Source organism: Mirounga leonina, unplaced genomic scaffold, assembly GCF_011800145.1.
Source record: "Mirounga leonina isolate KUSES-001 unplaced genomic scaffold, KU_Mleo_1.0 Mir_488, whole genome shotgun sequence".
Lineage (NCBI taxonomy): Eukaryota > Metazoa > Chordata > Mammalia > Carnivora > Phocidae > Mirounga > Mirounga leonina.
Genome location: NW_023270777.1, coordinates 6,455,324 through 6,479,787, shown reverse-complemented (window position 1 = coordinate 6,479,787; position 24,464 = coordinate 6,455,324). Strand labels below are relative to the sequence as shown.

At 44.2% G+C, this 24,464-nt stretch overlaps 1 protein-coding gene across 1 annotated transcript in view; it reads right to left on the bottom strand.

Moving 5' to 3' along the window:
• The window catches only part of MYOCD (myocardin), a 97,544-nt gene extending 73,285 nt beyond the window's left edge, over positions 1-24,259 (bottom strand). Inside the window, exon 1 of the mRNA XM_034989627.1 lies at positions 23,951-24,259. Within this exon, the coding sequence (XP_034845518.1) occupies positions 23,951-24,005 (55 nt within the window). The 5' untranslated portion in view covers positions 24,006-24,259. The remainder of the gene's footprint in view (positions 1-23,950) is intronic.
• Positions 24,260-24,464: the final 205 nt, after the last annotated feature.

Sequence of the window (24,464 nt, the reverse complement as noted above, 5' to 3'; positions counted from 1 at the left end):
TTGTCCAATCATCACTGGATTTGGTCCATCTCAAGAAATCATCATTGCTAAGAACATCATCCTTACTTGTTACTTCTCCCATGTGGATAAGCTGCCTTCTTAAGACCATTATGTTATTCATATTTGAATACACGCCTTCCACTCAACTGTTTGTTTGTTCCTACCTTATCCTCCATTTTTTTCTTTTCTTTTTTTTTTTTTAAGATTTTATTTATTTATTTGAGAGAGAGAGAATGAGAGACAGAGAGCATGAGAGGGAGGAGGGTCAGAGGGAGAAGCAGACTCCCCGCCGAGCAGGGAGCCCAATGCGGGACTCGATTCAGGGACTCCAGGATCATGACCTGAGCCGAAGGCAGTCGCCCAACCAACTGAGCCACCCAGGCGCCCATCCTCCATTTTTTTCTTAAGCCATTTCCCCTTGGCCTCGCTTGGCCTTTGGTCTCCATGCAGTCCGCTTGCTACCCCCTCTGTAAGCCTCTAAGCGCAGTCATATTTTGTAAAGGAACAACAGAAGGCGTGGTCTTCTAACGAGATTCTTTTTCTGAATCCTAAATTAATTTGTACTTAAACTTTATCAAAGTCAAAAAATAACTTCTGTTTATTCTATAGTTAGCAAGTCAACTGTCTTAAGGAGGGGTGAAATAATTCGAAAATTACCCCCAAAATGGTGCATGCTAAATAAAAAACATGTACTCACTGTACTAACCATATATTCACTGTCCACAGAATCATCGTCCTCTCCTTCTTCCAATGGGCCACGGTTTCTAGTCCGTCTAGAAATGGCTCTACCTTGACTATGCAGGAAGGTGAAAAGAAGCCTCCCAATTTTGCTGAGCGAACTTAAGGACTCCTTCCAACACTACTTCAAAGTAATTAACACGAAGGGATCCACCTCTTTGGGTCCCAGCCTCCTTACCCAGGAAGGGAGAGATGGACTAAATGAGAATTAGGTGCTCTCAAACTTAAAACAAACAAACAAACAACCCCCCCCCCCACCAGAAACCTTTTTTAAACTAAAATATTACATGGAAGGAAAAAGAAAATAGCACAGGGACAAACGATAAAAACAGAACCTCTCATGAAATGTCAGAGCTCCGTGGAGCAGAGTTTGAAAAACCATTGGATTGGATCATCCCTAAATCCCTTCCAAATTAAGTGTTATTTTTATGATTTCCACCTAAAAAAGTCTCAAGCCTCTTAAGAGATATTGCTTAGGAATAGATGGGAGTGATTCTATTCAGGAGGAGGGAGTGAGGGGTGGATTACGGTGCCTCTGCACTGAGAGAACCCTCAGTGCCCCCAAACCATCTTGGTCCTTTGAACCTTCCCTGCAGGATGGTAAAAGCTTGAGAGCACAGGGAAGTTCCCGGTTCCAGCCGAGGACCAAGCCCAGATCCCTTAGCAACAGAGGGAAGCCTCCTTTTACATCAGCAGATGGTGGTGGGCCCTGGTGGCTCTGCAGCGCCTTCTTACAATGGACTCCTGGCTACTATTAGAATCTTCTGGACCATGCCTAGCAACCAGCACCCCTTGGTAACTAAGGAGCAATCATTCCATCAGACCCCACGATTGCCGCTTGTCTCATCGCTCTATACTTTTTCCATGTTCTGCATATATGACATGCCCTGTGTCTAAATGTAAATCCTTTAAATAAGGATATCGGAGGACAGATGCCGAAATCCAGAAATTCACAGAAAACCAAAATGAACTGTATTTTAAAAATAACCTGCATCCGGGGGCGCCTGGGTGGCTCAGTTGGTTAAGTGACTGCCTTCGGCTCAGGTCATGATCCTGGAGTCCCGGGATCGAGTCCCACATCGGGCTCCCTGCTCGGCGGGGAACCTGCTTCTCCCTCTGACCCTCCCCCATCTCGTGCTCTCTCTGTCTCATTCTCTTTCTCAAATAAATAAAATCTTAAAAAAAAAAAAATAATAACCTGCATCCGTATTCAACTTCTGCTTTGCATACAAAATACCTAGGGGTAGTGATTAGAAGGTCGCCCCACGTCCTGTCTGCTGTAATAAATCAGTGTGATGTCCCCTCCAAGTCTCACAAGAGTCCAGGGGACCAGGCCCTATTCCTACCACTACACAACTATGTGACCTCAGTCAAGACACTTCACCTCCAAGCTTTAGTTTCTTCCTTCATAAAGCAAGAAAGATGAGCTGATGATCACAGAGGCTCCTTGGGGTGCTCACATTTTATAACCTTTGGCTTCATTTTTGACCAGGGTCTTTGTATGTCTCCAAGCTCAGACCTCTGAGTTTTTTCCTAATCCCTAGAGTTTCCCCCATGAGCTCAATATTTCTGGTAATAGTTCTTAGCGTTATGTTCGAAGTGCAGGGAAGGACTGGCAAGACCACAAGGCAGGACAGGTTCTAAGAAGTCAGAAATGCAGGGTCCCCATGTGACCCTGTGGTCAGAAAGGTGAAATCGAATAGCTAGACAAATCTTCAGGATCACCAGACCAGCCTGGTGATGATGCATTCATGCATCTGTCCGCCAATTTGTTCTCTCCAAAAGTATTTAACAGTTCCTTGCTATTTGCTGAAGCATTCATAGACCCAGAAGATGAGACACAGTAATTTAAAGCATGAATAATCTAGTGGGGAAAGAGAAGACACACACACTTGAGTTAGATAATAAAGCCTTGGGGCCACCAGTGATTCAAGAATAAATATTCACAGAAGGCTACCAAGGGTAGAACTGGACCTTTACATTTTCAAGGGAGAATCATGTGGGGACGGATGGTTGATACAGGGCATTCTTGGCCAAGGGAATTCCGAACATGCCTACAAACTTGAATGTGGAATAAACATGGTGCGTTCTGACCAGGGCCTCACTTAGTGAGCATATGACCTATCCCGCCAGACTCCCACGCTCAGCAGGGCCCTGTGCTTGGCCTAACACAGTGTTGTCACCGCCTGACATTTTCATCATTTTTGAGCGGAGGGCGCCATGCTGCCATTTTGCATGGAGCCCCACAATTTATCTAGTGTCCCCCAGAATACCAGCTTGCTCAAGGAAAGAGATCCTATCATGGACTGGTAAGAGATGAAACTGAAGAAGAGGTGGGGATTCAAGGACAGAGGGCCTTAAGTGCTGGGACGAAGTGTTTGGACTTCATCCTGTGCAAGGTGGTGGTATGGACATGCTTTGGACAGCAGAGCAATATGGTAACATTGAGATTTCAGGATGACTAATTTCATGCTAACACGGATGGGGGAGACAGGACTGGTTTGAAGACTCTTCATGATCCATGGTAAGGCAAGAAAGTCCACTTGCGTGTAGTAGGAATCGAGAAGATTTGAGAAACAAGTGAATTACAGAGAAGAATTACTCTGTCTTGATAATAAATTAAGGAAAGGTGGAGAGAAGAGAGAGAAAGGAAGGATTCAGAGTATTAAAGTAGTGTTACTATGGTTATTGGTAGCCAAATAGGTAGGGCTACCAGGAGTCTTTGGGGGTAACGCTTTCATCCGCGAACTTGGCAGTCAGGTGGACACCCTAACATCATTCATTTATGCACTTCATTCATTCAATATTTATTGATCACCTAACACTATGTCCAGGCACTGTATTAGACACTCAAGATCCAGCCGCAAATAAAGCTGTCACAAACTCTGCTTATATGAATTTTGCAGTCTAGGGAAAGGGAAAGAGGAAAAGGTTAAGCAAATCATTACAACTGTGGGCATGCCATGAGAGGGAAGCTCTATGTTGTTTGGGAATCAGAGGAGGCTTTTCTGGCTCTTTAACCCGAGAAACCTAAACAAATCAATAAATGAAGTTGTTAAACTCTGAATTTGTTTTGTGTGTGTGTGTGTGGGGGGGTGTAATTTTCATTTCCTGAAGACTAGGCACGTCTCATGAGAGAGGGAGATATGCACAGTAAAGTAACTGGCTGAGGGAGGAATAAAAGAACAATCCAGAAGCCAATGATACCTTCCCCTTTTATTTTCTTCCAAATGGTTTTCCACTGGGTTCTTACCAAGAAATGCCTTTCCAAAATCTGCTATGGAAGTGGTTCTCATGCAGCTAAGATGTTCCCACTGGGTCGCCTCTCTTACTGATCACACAGCTTTTGTTCTGAGGATGGGCATCGACCCAGCCACATCAGGCTTGTCCCTGGGAATTTTGGAAACTGGACTGAGAGAGAGCAAACTCAGGAGCTTTTGGGGGGTGGCCATTGTCAACCGTGTGAACTGGGAAAACGGTGGAGCTGACTGATGGAGAGAGAAGAATGCAGTGTGGACAGGAGCCACGGACAGGGCCTGCAGGTGCTCCTGTCCCCAGTTCCAGCTGACTTTCCTCCAAGTCTCAACCTCGTCCCTATGGCTGAGTTCCACGAGACACCCTATATCTTTTTTTTTTTTTTGCCAACAAAGAGGCTTCCTATTGATGAGTGTTGAGGAAGAGCATCCAGGGATGGTGGATGCTATTGGTACGACCAAGGAAAATTTTGAGATCTGTTTTTAAATCATGTTTAAACTCCTAGGGGTGTGGACTGAGAGCTCGTAAGGTGGCCACGATATGCACATCCCAGAGCAGAACCTTGGCAGGCCCGGAACCTGGCTGACACATGTCACTTCAAGCATCCTGGGTGGCTGTTTAAGGTGGGTCCCCTCTGAACTGTGTCACCTAAAGACCACAAGCCCTGGACACAATAAAACAGCCAGTGGAAGGTTCTTCCCTTAGAAAAGGCAGCAGTACACGTCCAGACTTAGTCCTTGACTTTAGCCGGATTGACCTTAGGTACAACGCATGACTCTGATATTTTTGTCTTCACGGACACTGTCAGGCAAAGGACATTGGCAAGCTGTTGGCCGTGGTTGGTCAAGCAAGACTTCTCCTGGAGGTTCCGGGTCCCTACTAGGGCAGAAAGTCAATGTTGTGGGATGCATTATAGATACCACTCTCCTTTTCTTGCCCCATGGGTGGCTCCCCCAACAAAATCCTTTCTTCCACCTGGCAGTATCCCACTCTGGGCCACAGCTACCCTTCACGTGAGCAGCCTGAGTCACTTATGGGGCTGACACATTCTTCCTTGGGGTACACAGCCATCAAACTGCCTGAAAAAGAGGACGCAGGGCTGTTACTGATGTGTCCAGCCGGGAGAACATGGCCCGATGTGCCAGGTTGGCTATGCTGTTCCTGCCCCGATCTTGGCCATGTTTCCCAAATATGGCGGAGAGCCAGGACATATTTTTGTGTGTTCTGATGCCTGAGCACACTCTGCTCCTTGCCTTCTGACTCCAGGTACCAATAATAACTGTTCCCTGGCCAAACACGGCCCTGCATGCTGATGCATGGCCAAGGGGCCGCAACGACCAAGAATGACAAAGGCCCAACAGTCTACCCATTTATTGATGGAAGCATCCAGAGAAGAGAAGGTAAAAATGATGACTGGGTTACTGATGTAGCCCTTTGTGGTCTGGGGATGTGGGGAGAAGGTGAGCCTGGGGTGGGTGGCTGGGGGGGACTGGACCAGCCTCAGTAGCCCTCACGATGCCCAGGCATGCATGCAAGAGCCTGGGACCAGGCACATAAATGGAATCCTTCTTCATCCTAAGAGATGTTCTGACTCTGGTTCCCTTCAGGAGCCTGAGAGACATGCATTCAGACCAGCTTCGAGCCTCAGACATTCGGAGGGTAAAAAACAGGAGAATATTCAAACCCTCTAAGAGCCAAACTCAGCATTGCTATGCAGTTATTTCAATGATGAAGCCTCATGGCTCAGTTTAAGGGAGTTTTAGAAAGATGTCTGTTCACACAAACACTGCGAAGCTATTCTTTCCCTAAGCGCCACACTCTGTTTGTCAAAACATTTGAAGAAGACTAATTCATGCCTCAAAAGGAATTTTCTGTCACTCACAAAGCTGCCAGGTTTGTGAGCTGAAGGCTTTGTGTATTACAATGGCTCAAGACACCCCAGGGACGAGGAAGCCGGACCTCCAGTGGGAATGCCTTGGGGCTTACCATGTCATGGAGAGGGCAGAATCACAGTTTGCACACTCTCCTGGAGGATGTTTGAGAACATCGGGTGGCTCAAGCCAGCTCTGGCCAGTTTGGTGCCAGCAAGAAGCAGAACAGGGGAGCAGCTGAACATATATGGGCTCTGAAGCCGGGGGTGCAAGAGTCCAAGTCCCACCTGTTCCATTTATGAGTCGTGCAATCTTAAGAAATGTCCTGAAGGGTGCTTCCATTTCTTCCTCTGTGAGTTTGGGGGTAAGGACGGGGCAACTGCCTCCCGACAAGGTTGCTGCGAGGGTTAAATTAGCACCTGCTGCTACATACTTAGAGCAGCGCCCAGCCAACAGTGAGCACCAGATAATTCCGGGGGTGCTCTATTGGGGCTGCAGCTGATCTCCCCCACCCCCCCCCTCCGTGCTGGGAGGACCGGGGAGCAGCAGGGCCATGCTGTCCCCAGAGCTGCCCCACGAGGGTCGTCCCTGCTCAACAGCAGGGAATTTTTCCCTCCATCACAAACAGGTCCCCGAGGCACAGAACAGAAACTCGGCAACTGACATAAACAATTTCAAACAATAATTTCAAACAATAATTTCAGAAGACAAATGGCTCCATTTGGGCATCCAGATTCCTCTCGGAGGCTTTCCCCACTTGTTTATGTATTCCATGGCGTGAAGCCACGAGTGAATTAAGCAGACAGCCTGCACACTCCCAGGACGGCAGGAGCGGCCTGTGGGAGAAACAACTTGCCATTTGACCTGCTTTCCTTGAAAGCTATTGCCGGGGGAGGTCCTTGAGAAAAGGGCCTCTGATTTACACCTCCCGGTGTCCACCCACTCACGGGGAGAGGTCCCCAGATCCGAGGCCTGGGGATCCCGGTTCGAGTCCTGCCCTGCCATTTTTCTATGTGCGTGAATTGGAACAGGCGATCAACACTTCCCGGACCTTGGCTTCCCATCTTTACAAGGAAGGTATTATTATTCCTGCTTTAGGTACCCATAAGGAAGGTATCGTGATACCCAAATTACAGGGAATTGCAACGGTCCAACCAAGACTCCTTTAGCAGTGGTAATTACTACGGGGATACTAACAAGGTCAGTTGTCCAGAGACTCCCTGGAGAACTGGTAACAAAGGGAAAGTAAGGCTTGGAGCAAAGGGCGTGTTTTATGAGGGCAAGGAAAAGGAATTCTCCCCCAGATGAAGAGGAACATTTTCATTCCACGTTGCTAGAGTCTCTGAATGTCTATTTTATTTTGAGATCCCCAGTAATGCCAGTGGCGTACTAGGCTAGCACTTAGAACATGCACGGCTCTTCTGATTACAAAAGAAATGCGTGTGCGTTAGAGAAAACCTTGGGAAGTGTACAGAAGTTCCAGGATGGAAAGCAAAATCCTTGGTAATGCACATGTTTAATGCTTGTCGTGGTACACCTGCCAATATCTGCCCTTCTTTCTTCCGATTCACATATATGCACACACACATATATAAAATACCTATTCTACAATTTCCCAAGAATTGGGATTGTAGGATAGTTGAATACTGAAGCCTCTCTCTTGCCTTCTAGACAGCTTCCCACCTCATTAGGGATCCTTCGGAAGCACCATCTTTTATTTATTTATTTTTTTAAAGATTTTTATTTATTTATTTGACAGAGAGGGACACAGCAAGAGAGGGAACACAAGCAGAGGGAGCGAGAGAGGGAGAAGCAGGCTTCCCGCGGAGCAGAGAGCCCGATGAGGGGCTCGACCCCAGGACCCTGGGATCATGACCTGAGCCGAAGACAGATGCTAACTGACTGAGCCACCTGGGCACCTCTACACTTTTTTTTTTTTAAGATTTATTTATTTATTCAGAGAGAGCACATGCAGAGGTGGGGGGAGGGGCAGAGGAAGAAGAAGAGAATCTTTTTTTTTTTAAAGATTTTAAAAATTTGACAGAGAGAAAGACAGCCAGAGAGGGAACACAAGCAGGGGGAGTGGAGAGCGAGAAGCAGGCTTCCCGCCGAGCAGGGAGCCCGACGCGGGGCTCGATCCCAGGACCCCGGGATCATGACCTGAGCTGAAGGAAGACGCTCAACGACTGAGCCACCCAGGCGCCCCGGAAGCACCCTCTTTAATGTGCATGCTCTATCCCATTGTGAGTGGATTTAAACATTCTCCTTTGGTTGAACGTTTCCGGTTTCTCTTTCAATTTTTCTGCAGCAGACAGAACACCCCAAAGACTGAATCTTTGACCTTTCATATGATATATATAGTCTAAATATATGTATACAATAGACAGTACAAGACTATACCTTATACACTCACACTATTATATATATAAACTGCTACATATTAAGAGTGGTATATGTAAGTATATATATGAAGATATGCTAGTATATACGTGTTATATACCCATGTATGTTGTATGCTTTACGTCTTTCATTAATAAACTGTACCAGTACCTCCCAAGTTTGGAAAAATAATAAATGTAGATACGTTACATTCTTTTTTTTAATGTTAGAAAGTAATCTTAGCCCTGCTGTTAGACACAAGATTTTGACGTAACCAAACATAACACTTAGAACATTTTCTGTGCCTGGGACATTCCACGGTGTCAGGCTCCAATCTATGTGTTAAGACCAGAACCTTCTGCAGAGGTTGGCATTCCACTGAGTCAGAGGTTCCTCTGCAAACCCCAGGCCTCATCCTGTTCTTGACTCCCAGCCAATCGTGTGCTCGGCTTGCCGAATCTTCCCCTCTCCTGATCTAAAGCCCTTCCAATCCGAATCCAGTGCAGGTGGCTGTTCTGTATGAAGAAAGCTTCAGGCAGGGGGAACATTTTGTGGAGAGAGCCACTGGTTTCAGTGCCAGGCACCTGCCTATCTTAACACCATGCTTCTCCTTCCAGCACATTCCTCAGCGGGATCATGTGGTGAACTTGTTTCTGGGGGACCAGAGATGAAAGTTCTGGTTCTAAATCTATGGGGTGACTTTGGACAAATGTCTCCTCATCTGTACAACCAGCTTTGCAATCTCCCAGAGTTGGTTTGAAAATAAAAGCATATGGACTGATAGGATTTTTTTGGGGGGGGGGGGGAAGAGTTAATGCACCATAAAATATATTATATGTATATAATGTAACATACACTATATAATACAGTCTATGGTATATAAATCAGACTGTTCCACTAGCTCTGTGAGCCTCAAATTTTGCTCCCTCTGGAGAGAGCTCTTCCTCTAGGTTTTATTTTTAGACGGAACGGTATTTTCGATTATAAGAGCATAGGATCTGGGTTCTCAGTAGTGCCTGAAAAACAGCCATGAGCCTTTGCTAATCCTTACGGCCAGTGGTAACCTTGCAGGGTCCCAGGGCTCTCTTCAAAAAGCCCTAAAGACCTAATCTGGACAATAACCACCCCTGTCTGGAGTTGAAAATGACAAGAAAGACTTCCATAAGAATTTTCTTGAAAGACAAAGAGTAAATGATAATACATATACAGAGCACTTTATAGACTGCAGTGTAAATTCTATAATGGTAATAACGACCTTCACTACTCTTAAACACAGCCTGAGGTAACAAAGAAATGAGAACAGTAGCACATCTTAAGAGAGAGCCACAAGAAGATGGCAGGTGTTAATTTAGAAACAATGTGTTTTAGAATAACAACGAAATGATTTAAAAGTATCGTAAATTAACACACCCTATCATAGTTAGACGAATGTTGATCTAACAATTAATATAGAATTGATATTCATCTGTGGATAAAACTGCTACAATTTATCGCACACATGAGCACATCCCTGAACTGTGTCAAACACGTCTACGCTTTTCCACTAAAGCCTCACAGAATCCCCATGGGGAAGGCATCTTTGTTGCCCCCTCTACCAAGGCAGAAGTGGAGGTTTGAGAACTTAAAGGCACAGGCTCAACTTCCTACAACCAGGAAGCGTAGAGCCCATGAGGGGCCATGGGTTTTCAGTCATCACAGAGGAGCGAGGTTTTTAGTTTACAGGTTTTTCTTTTCTTTTCTTTTCTTTTTTTGAGATTTTTATTTATTTATTTGAGAGAGAAAAAGAGAGAGCAAGCATGAGCGGGGGAGGAGGAGAGAAGCAGACTCCCCACTGATCAGGGAGAGCCCAACGTGGGACTCGATTGCAAGACCCTGAGATCATGACCTGAGCTGGAGGCAGACGTTTAACCAACTGAGCCACCCAGATTATAGACTATAATAACTATAGTCTATATAACTATACAACTATATAACTATATAACCCTAGGTTATAGTTTGAATGTGAACATGCTTTAGGATTGGTGGGAATTTATTAAGAACTTAAACCTCCCAGGTGCTCAGCTCCCTCCTGATCTAGTTCCTCAGATAAGGTCTCTCTAATCCTCACTACTCCTGGACTTAAATAAACAAACAATGCTCACTGCTAGTTGATTTATTGCCAACATCATTCCTGATTATTATAGCAGATCTAGGAGACACTGAATAATCAAAATAAAGAATATGGGAATATAAGAAAGAATATAAGAAAAATTAAACATTACTCCGAATCTTACCACTCAGAGATAATCACTTGGGGGATGGGTCTTTCTAGGCTTTTTTTCTATGCATACGCTTCAACACTTTGGGTATGTTTGTGGTGTGTTTTGATTCCTAACTTGTGGAGCTTAAAATACTTCAACTTTTCAAAGCATTTTCTTTCAAAACTGCCTATGGTCAAGAAATGAGTTTGATATTTTAAATTTATTGACATTTCAGTGTGTGCTGTGTTGGGGATGGGCACTAAATTTAAAATTGTCAGGACACCTGGGTGGCTCAGTCGGTTAAGCGGCTGCCTTTGGCTCAGGTCATGATCGCAGGGTCCTGGGATCGAGTCCCACATCGGGCTCCTTGCTCAGCAGGGAGCCTGCTTCTCCCTCTGCCTGCCTCTCCCCCTGCTTGTGTTCTGTCTCTCTCTCTGACAAATAAATAAATAAAATCTTAAAAAATAAAAAAATAAATAAATTTAAAATTGTCTTCTAATATTCTAGGGCATGTCAGAGGTTTAAAATACATAGCCAGTTTAACTTTAGTGTTCATATCCTACAAATCCCAACTTGAGTTTTTGTCTATTTGATTCGGTTTATAGAAATGTGCTCTTTTCTACTACTGTGATGATGTTGACAATTTCTCTTTAAACATTGGCATATTTAAAAATTTCTCAGGGCACCTGGGTGGCTCAGTTGGTTAAACGTCATGATCTCAGGGTCCTGAGTTGGGCTCCCTGCTCAGTGGGGAGCTGGCTTCTCCCTACCCCTCTGCTCCCCCCGCCCCGCTCACTCTCTCTCCTGCTCTCTTTCAAATAAATACATAAAATCTTAAAAAAACATAAAAAACTTAATTTCATAGATACCAATACATTCTTGTTTTAAAAGATTCAAATGGTGTATGTGTGTGTGTATATATTTAATATATACATTTAAAAAGATCATATATTTTATATATATATGTGTATATATGCATGTGTATGTGTGTATATATATCACAATTATATATATAAGTATATATATATAATAATAATATACATAATATATGTATATATAATAATATACATATATTTAAAAAGATCAGATCTTCCTTCCTCCCACCCCTGGGTATCACTGTGAACAGTCTGACTTATGTTCTTGAAGATTTTTTTCTGTGTACTTATACCTATCTTTAAAAATAAAAATGCAAATATGCTGCCTGATTGTTTCATTTTTTTTTTTTTAAACTAAGTGTATGTCTTGGAGATCTTTCCATGTCAGTTCATATAGAATTTTATCTCTTTTTTGTTTTGCACTGCATTTTATCATATTCCATGAGTGTAGCATAATTAACCATACCCCCACTGATGGAGGTTTATGCTGTTTCCATCCTTTTTGGCATTATAAATTGTGATGTCCTGAAAATCCCTGTACATACAAGCGTTTCTTTCAATCAGATGCCTTAATGTACCTTGGTTGATAGTGAGCTCATTTAAAATTCAATAGAAACTGTCAAACTCTATCCCTTGAGGCTTAACTAAGGGGATTAGGTGTCTGTTTTCTCCACGCTTGGAAGATACTTGATGTTATCAATATTTGGCATTTTTTACAAATCTGATAGTTGAAAAAAATGCTTTCAATCTGCATGTTCTCGAATGTTAGTGAGTTGAATATATTGTATGTGCTTATTGACGATTTTTTTCCTTTGAATTATCCTGCTCTTTAGGTTGTGGTTTTTTTTTTTTTTTTTAAAGATTTTATTTATTTATTTGACAGAGAGAGACACAGCAGGAGAGGGAACACAAGCAGGGGGAGTGTGAAAGGGAGAAGCAGGCTTCCCGCCGAGCAGGGAGCCCGATGTGGGGCTTGATCCCAGGACTGAGCCACTCAGGCGCCCCTAGGTTGTGGACTTTTGTTTATACAAGTCCTTTTAACAACTTTGTCTGAATACACATTTCAAGTGTTTTCTTTCAGTCTACTGTTTGATTTTTAAATTTCTTTTGCTGATTTTTTTTTTCCATGTAGCATTTTAAACTTTTTAAGTGGCCCAATACCTCAATTTTTATTTCTCCTCTGGCTTTGGTAATATGCTTGGGAAGGCGTGTCTTACTCCAAGACTATAAAACGATTCTGTTTTCTACTAATATTTTATAGATTTTTTTTTTTAGATTTTATTTATTTGAGAGAGAGAGAGACAGAAATAGTGAGAGCACAAGTGGGGAGGAGAGGGAGAAGCAGGCTCCCCACTGAGCAAGGAGCCTGATGCGGGACGCGATCCCATGACCCCGGGATCATGACCTGAGCCGAAGGCAGATGCTTAACCGACTGAGCCACCCAGGCACCCCTTATAGATTTCTTTAGCTTTTTAATCCATATGGATTTTTTTAAAGACTCATTATAAAATAGTTGAATTCATTTACTTCCAAAAGGAAGTCAATTTTCCCAACACACTTTCATCACATATTTTATTGCTAATTTGAATAGCCATTATTATTAGAGTTTAATAATTAGAGATTAAAATCATACAGATAAACATGTGGATGAGTATATGTACACACACACACACACACAACTCTGATCCACTGATAATATGTTTTACTCCTAATACTGATTACTACATAGGTATCTCTTTTTTTTCAGCTTTATTGGGGTATAATGGACAAAATTGTAAGATAAGAGTGCATGACATGATGGTTTGCTGTGCATACCCACCACTGAGTTAATTAACAGGGCTCTCATCTCAGATATTTACCTTTGTTTCTTTGGTGACAACACTGAAGTTCTGGGCTCTTAGCAAATTTCAATTATACACACAGTGTTATCAACTACAGTCGCCATGTTATACATTAAATCCATAGACCTTTTTCATCTTATAACTGAATGTTACCAGCCTCCCTATTTCTCCCACCCTCCAGCCCCTGGCAACCACCATTCTACTCTCTGGTACTAGATATTTCTTTTATAGCTATGTTTAGTGTCTTGGGGCAAGCCTACTCTTTTTGTTGTTGGTTTTCAAAAACTTCTCAAATTTTTGTTCTCAAACTGAGATCTAAATAGTCAGCTTTCATTAGAAGTCCTAAAATTCCGGGAGGGTGGCATGTATAATTTATAGATTAACTTGTGCTAGACACAAGTCTCTTCATAAATCACTATTTAGGAAATCAAGCACAAGAATGGTAATTGGGTGTATGCCTGGAGTTGTCATCCAGAATGAAGCATATTAAATCCACCTGGCCAAGTGGGCATGTATGTTGGAACGGGGGAAGGCTGGACGGTAGGGCTGGGGGTTGGGAGGAGTGAGCGTTTAGGCTGTAACAGCAATGATCATTCTCACACAGTGGAACCAACAGGGTCAGATGTGGCCTCCATCAGTTATTGGTTACGGGCTCTGACCAAGTTGCTTTGAGCCTCAGCTTCTTTGTCTATAGAATGGGGATAATCACAGGTGTCCCAGAGCATTCTGTAAGGATTAAATGAGATCATAACACTGCCACAGATAACAGGTTCTCATTAACTCCTAGTCCTCTTTGCTTCTCCTTTGATGAGGTGTCAGTCCTATCTGGTAACAGGTGGTCCCCAAAGAGCAGATCACACAGAAGTTTCCAAAGGTATCAGGTGATTGTGTCTCCTTTTCCTTTTTATTCTTGACTGAAAAGGTGTGAAAAGCTTACTGAACACTAGTCACCACTGAATAAGTACCCAAGATGACTCCGAGCTTGTTCAATTACAGGGGCAAGCATTCACTGCCATATGGAAATTGGACTCGGGTTAAGCTTGGTACATTGTAGGCGCTCCAGAAATACTAGCTACCAAAGTGCATCATAAAGATTCATAACCATTAGTCCCACGCTTGGATATTTACTCTAAATGGTGAGTATCCTGTAAGACAACCCTAGAGAACTAAAAAGGCTATGTGCATTAAGATTTTCATAGTGATGTTATTTATAATATAAAAATTATAACTGGATCATTTTCCAACTCAAGTGGAAAAGGTTTAACAAATTACTATATACTCACTCGATGGACTTTGATAAAGTCTTCAAGACAAGAATGTGTAACTACCAGCAGCTCGAAAAACAGCTTATGATACTATGCTCGCTGATAAAAACACTGAGTATAAACTTCTCTATGCACTCTGGCTGTAACTTTGTAAAAATCTTTACGCGTCTGGACAAGGAAAGGAAGGAAACACAAAATAGTAAAAACTTTTAAAGTATCCAGGAGATTACTGTTCAATTAATGTTGTATAGTATTTTCTGGATTTGGCCTGTTTTGGAGCCTTCTCGCCCCATCTAGAGCTTGAGTACCAAAAAAGTTCCACATGGAACTTGACCTCAGACGGAGAAACCAGCCCCACCAGTCCTCCAGTCCCGAGGAGCACAAAGTCGAATGACTTCCGGGAGGAAGAGTATTTCCAGAAATAGGAAAGGCAGAAAGCTATGGGTGATATCCCAGTCATTTCTCCTCATCTTTGAAAGGAGGACATTCCCTGGGGCTACCTGACTTTGTTTCCTAAGAAAGAATTGATGACTTTTTACTTAAGGGGCTGCGAAGGGGCTTAGAAGGGGCTTAAGGGGCAGAAAGAACGAGATGCAGATTGAGGGCAGAAGACTTACTTAGGTGGTAGATCAAATTGGGGTGTCAGCAAGGGGCAGTAGGCAAGACATCCTAAGTATCTGAAAGGTTATGGATCCACTCTTCATTGCTACACAGACCGAGCGATGGCTAAGTTGCTATGCATGAGCAAAGCCATTATATACACTTTACAATGTTACAGTAGTGTAAATCAGTATCTCTGCTTCTAGCATTACTGTTTCTTTAAATCTAAGGTGGCTAATCTAAGGGGGCTGGATACAGCAAACCTCAACTGGAGCGACTGAAATGATAAGAGGACTACGCACTCCAATAGCGTCTATGGGGAAATGGACAAACTTATCTTCCGTCAACCAACAGGAGAAAAGACAGAAATTATTATTCTTTCGGTGGCTCCCAAGGGCACTCTGTTGGGCCTGGCTAAATAAATAAGTAAGTAAGTAAATAAGTAAGTAAATAAATAAATAAAGTCAGGAATCAGCCTTATTTGTTCTAAATTTCTGGGAATAAATGACATTTGCACAGCATTTGGAGACCCTCATATCTTACCTGGGAATAAGATATGAAACTGGTTATGTGACATTTGACTTACTAGTTATTCTGCAGGACATCAGAATAGAAGTTAGTGCAAATTACACATTAAAAACAAACAAATGCTACCTGCTTAGAAATTTGAACATCTAAGCACTGAAACAGGAAGGCTGCAAAACAATTACTTGGCTAAGAGCTTTTGGGGATTTTTTTAATCCTATTTATCCATCAAAAGCTTTTCACTCCCCCCACGTTTGTCTCTTATGCAATTCACATGTCACCAGGTCACGTTATCCCTTCCCCTATGGGGACAGGGACTTCTTTCTGTACAAGAAAGCATCAGTAATTCTGCAGAGGTCTTTCCCTCACAAATGGCAATGAATAATTTTATCTGTATGGAAACAAAGGCCCAGGGAGCAGGGCTGATTCCTATCCCAAGGTCATGGAATCGGAGGAGATGTGATGGGACTCCCCTCCCCCCGCCCCCTCCTGCCCCTGCCCACAGGAGAGCATGAGTGGGCCTAGGAAGGCAGACCCCTGTGAAATGCACCTGCTGGTTCCTCCTTCCGGATCTGGGCAGAGATGCAAGCTAGCTGGTCACCATCTGCTAGATGGCCAGTGAGTTCTTGCTATATTAACAGGGAAATAGAGGCAATGAAAAAACCACTTCATGCTCTAGCATCTTCTTTTCAGGTGTGGCTTCCCCGAAGTATATAAAAGTCAAACCCTGGGGCTGAGCGCTGCTAGTCTGGCCATGCATTTCCATTTCTCTCCAATTTAATTCAACTAGATTAGAATCCATCCAATCTGGTTCAATCCAACTTAATCAAGTCTTCCTGACTGTGCCCGCCACATACTATAGCAAAGAAAAGATGAATGCTACTCTTTCTGGTCTGGAAAAACTTAATTTTTTTAAAAGACCCTGGGCACACTAAATTGGACTAATTATAATCCTTGACTCATGTTACATCGCCACATAGGATCATTGAGCCCTGAATGAACACTGTTTAATTAATTTGCTTAATAATAAACATGCAGGCACCCACTGCCTAACCTAAGAACTCCACCACCAACTGTTTCCTTAGCTTAGACTACACCCTTCCTCCTCACCTAGCCTGCCCTGCTCCAGAAGAACTACTTTTCTGAATTTTGTATTTATACTCTCTCCTCCCCTTGCTGTTCTAGTTTTAATACACAATACCTATGTCTAAAAATATATAAAAACATAGATTGCTGGGGCACCTGGGTGGCTCAGGCAGTTAAGCATCTGCCTTCAGCTCAGGTCATGATCCTGGGATCGAGCCTAAAGTCTTGCTCCCTGCTTAGCAGGGAGTCTGCTTCTCTCGCTCCCTCTGCCCCTCACCCCCAGCTCGTGCTCTCTCTCACTCTCAAATAAAATCTTAAAACAAACAAACAAAACAAAACAACCCAGACTGTTTACTTCTATTGCTTTTGAGTAGTCTTTGGGGGAAGGATAAAATGCATCTCCAATACATATTTAATGGTGCCCTCTTTACGCCAGAGTTCTACATGCTGGGGAAGTAAGCAGTGAAACAAACTAACAAAAATCCTGGTCTCTATGGATGACAAATAACAAACAAGTAACCAAGTCAAATGTTTAATATACCTGATGAATGAGAAGAGCTATGGATACAAAGAAGCCAGGTGGGTGGTCAGGGCTCTTGCCCCAGTAATGAAGATGGTGAGGGATGGCCGCCCAGTATGCGACTCCATCTCACACAGCTGGGACGGGAGGGAACAGCAATGGTCTCAAGCAGGTGGCCTGAGCCAGACCCCAAATGTTCCTTTGGCTTTTAAAAAAAAGATTTTAAATTCCCATTTAGGAATGAAAATGCACTCATCTTTTAAGGTCCTGTCAATTGTGTTCTCATGTGGACTTCTAGAGGCACAGTTTGCTGGAACCATGCACAGAGTAATGGAAGGTCAGCTCTAAGATTCCATGTGAGGGTGGGGAATGTTTCTTCCCTGCTCCCCAACTGTATACCCAGCCCCCAGCTTCTCGTAACATCCACTGCAAGGGAAACATGGAAGACATAGCTGTTGAATGAATGAATGAATGAATATGTAACTCATACACAGCATTTTCCAGGTTGCCTGTGAGCTTCTTGAGGACAGGGTTACAATCCTACAAAGATTATCCCTGGGGTGGGAGTGGAGGGGCAAGGATGCCTGATACCAATTAATAACAGAGATCCAAGGCTTGAAAGGGTGAGTCGACATCTAAGTAAGCAGCCAGGAAGGAAAACCATCAGAGTGCTTACCTGGGTGGGTGGCTGGGGGGGAGGGCCTGCCAATAACCCACCTACAGAAATTCACCCCATTAAAGAATTCACTGTTGCCAACTGTGAGCTTCTCTGTTCAGAGCAGAATTTTCCACAATGTGTTTATCCAGCTAAACCTGCCCCATGGGATGCTATGTGAATAAAGGTGAAACACGTTTGAGAATCACTACTTTTTAAAAGTTCACAATATACGGTGCCTGGGTGGCTCAGTCAGTTAAGTGTCTGCCTTCGGCTGAGGTCATGATCCCAGCATCCTGGGATCGAGTCCCTCATTGGGCTCCTTGCTCAGTGGGAGTCTGCTTCTCCTTCTGCCCCTCTCCTTGCCCTTCCCCCTCCGGTCCCCCTCCCCCTGCTCATGCGCTCTCTCAAAAATAAATTTAAAAAAAAATCTTAAAACAAAAGTTCACAATATACATCAGAACTAGTAAGGTCTTCCAGAAATCCTGCAGTTAAAGATCCATTGTAATTTTTCAGCACACTCTGCCTCCCTCTTGTTAAAAATGTTAAGGTCCTGTGGAATCAGTCTTCTGTGGACCACTGTGGAGAAAACACTGGGATTGTGGCCACGTAATCCATATTAAGGGAGAAGTTCTGCAGAACAAAGTCTGCAGGATAGAGGGATGGTGGAGGTAAGGAAGATGGGAATGCCATATTAGAAGGTGGGATCATAAGCAGAATAACGTGCCCTCCCCCCAGATGTCCACATCCTAATCCCTGGGACCTAAGAATATGTTACTTCACATGGTCCTATGGACTGAATTGTGTCTTGACCCTCCCTCTCCAAATTCATATGTTGAAGCCCTACACCCCAATGGGATGGCATTTCCTTCGGGAAAGATTAGGTTTAGAGATGAGGTCATGAGGGTGGGGCCCCCCTGAAGGGATTAGTGCCCCTGTGAACAAGAGAACCAGAGAGCTCACCCTTCCCCACCCCTAACTCTCTCCTCTTTCTTTCTCTTTCCATCCGCAGCCATGATATCCCCCGTGCCCTGTGTCTTATTATTCTATCCAAGGCTGTGGATGGAATTCAAGTTGCTAATCAGCTGACCTTAAAATAGGGAGATTATTGGGGCACCTGGGTGGCTCAGTCAGTTAAGCGGCTGCCTTCAGCTCAGGTCAGGGTCCTGGGATCGAGCCCCGCATCAGGCTCCCTGCTCGGCAGGAACCCTGCTTCTCCCTCTCCCACTCCCCCTGCTTGTGTTCCCTCTCTTGCTGTGTCTCTGTCAGATAAATCAATAAAATATTACAAAAAAAATAGGGAGGTTATCCTGAATGAGCCCAATGGAATCACAAGAGTCTTACATGTCCAAGTGAGAGAGAGATTTGAAATTGCTACATTGTTGCCCTTGTCGATGGCAGAAGGGACCAGGAACCAAGGGACACAGGTGCCTCTAGAATCTAAAAGTCAAGAAAACAGATTCTGTAGAGTCCCCAAAAGGAACACAGCCCTGCTAACACCTGGATTTTAGCTCAGTGAGACCCTTCTCAGGCTTCTGACCTCGGTAACTAGAAGATGATAAATTTGGGCTATTTCAAGCCACTAACTTTGTGGCAATTTGCTACAGGAAGTGGATACACTGTTGCTGAGAGAGGAATTAGTGGCAAAGAGTCAGTTCAGCTAGGAACAGTTTGTACAGATACCCAGAGTGAAAATTAGCCCTTCTCTTCCTTCTATTCTGCTTGCATCCAGGAGAAATTCCTGAAAGATCCTGATAGAGCAAGTTTTCCCAAATTTTAAAAATAATCTCCCAGTCATTTCAACAGCAAGGTGGAATTGAGGAGCGGTTAAGATATTTGCGCTCAAGGAGGCTTCACATGAAAAAGTGGTCTTCAATGAAATGCTGAAGCAACGCATGCTCACACGAACAATTATCTCAGAATATCGCGCTAATTATGAAGACGACAGGTGTGATTCATTTATCCATTCAAGAAATATGCATTGAACACCTACTGTATGTCCAGATCCCTGAGAACGCAACAGTCTGAAAATGTCACGGTAATGGTTTTATGAAGCTTCTCGTTTTCAAATGTTACAAAAATACTCAAGGCCATGCACATGGAAAAAAAATATCAAATCCTAGGGCTGGAAGCAATTGCAGATTCAACCAAACACAGTCAGCCCCTGCCTGTCCAGTGCCTACTTTGCACGTGTCTTGGTTTCTTTTGGCGGTGACCCCAAGTCTGGGAGTCCCTACACCTGAGCACCAGCCTGTCTGCTGAGCTGCCCCTCCCCCCAGGAAGCCCAAAGAGAAGCTCCCATGTTCTTCCTCTGCTGGCTTCTACCCCAGGTGACCCAGCATTCATGTTCCTGGCACCCCCTTCTCATTCTGAGTCTCCTCTTTCATGCCTAAAATGCGAGTTTTGCATTTTGAGGCGTCTTTGGGCACCCAGACTCTCGAGAGCTTGATGGGATACGGGAGGGGCCAGCAGAGAGTATTGGTCAAAGGCTGCTTAGGCTGAAGGTAGGGTTGCCAGAGAAAATACAGAGCGGCTAGTTCAATTTGGATTTTCAGATAACAGTATGTCCCTAATTTTAGCAACATGCTAAAAAAATTATTCATTGTTTATCTGAAATTCAAATTCAACTGGGCATCCTGTCTTTTTATTAAATCTGACAGCCCTAAATTTGTGAGGGAAGGAGGCAAGGTCATGGTGGATACCAGAGTTTGCCTTTGCGTGGACCGTTTGAGTCAGAAGAGGAGACAAAAAGCAAAAGAAATAAAGCAGTTCTCTTGAAGGGAAATCCATGAATGGACGTCTCTCTCTCCTTTTGATGCTTTGTGCCTGGTGTGTGTGTGCATGTGTGTATATGCCCATACATCGGAATCTGCATTTTGTTGACACAAGGATTATGGTATTGACCAGAAACTGGTGACAGTGATACCAATTAGATATTGACAAAACAAGTGAGAATTTTTTAGAAAGTAAAAAAAGTGATCAGTCTAAAAGTAATATTACTTACTGCATTTCTATAAACTCTCTACCATTTATGTCCAACAGCTACACAGCCCCATCACAATTTTGTTCGTTCCCCGTCTTTGTGCGTCTTCATAAAACCATAAAACATTATGAAAGGGTCTGCGAAATCACCTAGTCCAAACCTGACATTTACAGGTTAAGTAACCGAGACTCAGAGAGAGGAAGTGACCAACCCGGGATCATGCTCTGTCCTAACAGTATTTTTCGAGGGCTTACGTACCAGGCATTTTTAAAATGCTCTGCTTGTATTATCACATTTAATCCTTGCAACCACCATATAATCACCATTATTCAGATGAAACAAATTGCGGCAGAGAGAATTATGACACTTATCTAAGGTCAAGGTTATACAGCTGGAAAGTAGAAGCGCCTGCAAAACACCCAGCTAGTTTGGCTCCAGAGTCACGCACTCAACCATGAAACCCCACAGCCTCTCAAATAAGAGGAGTTTATATCATTAAATATGTTAATACATGTAAAATGTCCTCGTTTACTGCTCCTCTAGCATGCTTTTGTCCTTAATAACAAGGTCACGCGAACAGTTTACAGAAAGCCAGTTGGCATCTGCTCATTTATAAAAAAGCCCCACAAACATGGGATGTCTTGCTGTGATCAGAGAACAATTTAGTTGCATTTATTTATTTTTAAAGATTTTATTTATTTGACAGAGAGAGAGACAGCGAGAGAGGGAACACAAGCAGGGGGAGCGGGAGAGGGAGAAGCAGGCTTCCCGCAGAGCAGGGAGCCCGATGTGGGGCTGGATCCCAGGACCCCGGGATCATGACCTGAGCCGAAGGCGGTTGCTTAACTGACTGAGCCACTCAGGTGCCCCTACATTTAGTTTTTGAAATAATTTTAATTAGACAACACCAGGGTCTACCAGCAAAGCAAACACCGGCAGTGAGAGGGAGTTTTATGAATTTACATTAGGAGTAGCTCATGAAAGCAAGAAGAAAAAAAGCAAATGGAGCAGAAATCAAAACAGAGAAGAGGCTCTCCTATCCATTGTTAAACACAAAATAAACCATGTTCTCTTAGGAAGAGGCAGGCCCTCTTTGCTAGCAAGCTGCCGACCCAAGGTCTGAGCTGGTGCAGCTGGACTTTATGTAACTATATCCAGGAGGATATAATCTTCGGGGTCTGCAACATTACATTTACTTAGTTTCACATGCTGCTTGTTTTTTCTTCCGTGTCTTTCAGGAGATTATCAACCCCTTGTATCTCCAGTGACCAAAGCACTTTGTCCATTTCCAGACCCCAGTTTGGCTGTTTATCAAAGGTGGAGGATTAAGCATGCCGGTATCTGCATTGATATCATGTTTTCCTGAAGTTACCCTTTCCTGTGATACAAAGCCTGTCCAAGCTTTAAAGAGAGAGAGAGAGAGAGAGAAAGAAGAGAAAAGAAAGAAAAGAGAAAGAAAGGAAGAAAAAGAAAAAAAAAAAAAAAGAAAGCAAGTTGGCAATTGGAATTCTCCAAAGCTCCAGGGTCTACCTGGGAGACACCAGAACTCCACTAACCCACTAAAACAGGAATTAGGAATTCCCTCTCTGCACTTTCCCCGAAGGAAGGCTTCCTTGATGAGTTCCCTAAGTCTGTTTTGCAATTCTCCTATTCTTTTATTTTTATTTTATTTTTTTACAACCAGCTCCTCCCCTACCTCCTACGCCAAAGGGCAAGGGTGCATCTGAAAGGAGCTTAGTTTCTTGCAAAAACAAATCTGCATCCTCTCTTCTTCAGAAAGGTGGCAGTGTTGCCTTGCGGTTTTGACCACAGTACAAAGCCGGGGCAAGGTCTCTAGCGGATTAACAGACCAACCAGCGCACCTCATCAGGGAAAGGAGAGGAAGGACATAATCCACTGTGGAACCCAGTGCCTGGCAGGCTCACCCCGGAGCCTCAGGGCCCCGAGGCTCGCGGCCACATAAGCTCTTGAATGGTCATCTCCCTTCAATGGTACGGAGCCTTAGAAAACCTCCCATGGACCCCACAGACATCTAAAAGCCAGAAGCGCCTAAGGAACTCCCAGATGACCCTTACTTTCCAACATCCATGCTTCTCCGTTTTGAAACATGAATCCCAAGTGGAAACACTGAGTGGTCCCATTTAGCAAAGCTGCGGAGAATCACCGTAAGCGACGCCAGCATCCTAGGAACACCTGTTACGGGGAATGTTCACATAGGAGTTCTCAGAAAGTAATCCGCCTTCTAAGGAGGAACTCTGCCATTTGTTGAGTGGTTTGTCACCGCTTTTATAAAACCGATATTACACACAGTGCTGTTGAGAAAGAACTTAAGGGGGCGAGTGTCTCCCTGTCCAAACGTGGACACCCACACGTTGGTACCTTCCATGGGCGCCTAAACCAACCCTTCATGGCGAGCCGCTAGACTTCCCGGCTCTCCCTTCCACTCACCTTCACTCGGCGTCCTCTGAGAAGTTTCTGTATGCGCCACTGACACAGAAATTTGGGGGGAGATTCTCCATTTATAAATATCAGATGGTTTGGGAAAAAATATTTGTGGCACTGGACTTTTTTTTTTCTCTACAGTGATGTCATCCTAAATACTTGGTGTGCACTAAATTTGCTATTTTTACTTCCCCCAAGTTACTTTTTTGGGAAATACATTTGTTTGGATTAGCTACATTTTAAGTGACCCTGTATCTATTAATACACAACATCAGGTTCATCTTCTCAGCAGTTACAACTGATATTATGTAGCTCTCCAACTTGAACTCCCTTATTTGTTCATTTTCAAAGTCCTTCCTTTCCGATGTACCCCTCCAAAATTTCTATTCACAGATACAGGAAAAAAAAAAATATAAAAGAATTGGCCTTTTCACAAACAAACAAAAATCACATCCAACAATTCAAAGCATTGAAAACGGAAGACATTACAGTTTCTCGCCCCCCGCCCCCGGCCCCCAAAGTCAAATAAAAGCCTTCGCTTTCAGAAAGGTGCTTTGTGGGGGACAAGGTGGAAGGAGCCACGGCCGGCTCCGAAACACTGGTTGGGAAGCAGCGGAGAGTTGCGAGCTGCGGAAGAGGAAAGTTAACACGGAATGCTAAGCGACTTAGCCCTACCTGATCTGAATTTGCTCCTAATCAGCAAAGAATGCTCAGACCCCAGGAGTGTCATGTTGAGTCTCAACGAGCCGCTGGTCCCTTGGCCAGACGCCCCCTGTTTTCCGCCAGGAACGGGCTCCCGGGAGCCCAGCGGAGCGCAGCTAACACCCCACAATGCATCCAACTCTCCGGGAGCGCCGGTGGGTAGGAGGACCGCGGCGGCCAGCGGCCGAAACCGGTGTCCCCAGGAAGCTGGCGGCTCCCCCCTCGCTGCGCGGGGCTAACTGACTCCGAGCCGGCGGGACCCTCCTCCTGCGCCGAGTCTGGCCGGCAGCGGCGGCATCCCAGGCGTGCCCGGCTGATGTCATGGGCTGCCAGCGATCGCGGAGTATCGCCACCACGCCTTTATGAAGGGCCCAAGTTTGCCATCCGATACTTTTTTACTACTGACAACAGCTCAGCCAATCAGGCGCGGCGAGCGGGGCCGGCGGCCGCCCGGGGAGCGGCGGGAGCGGGGGTCCCGGCCGGCGCG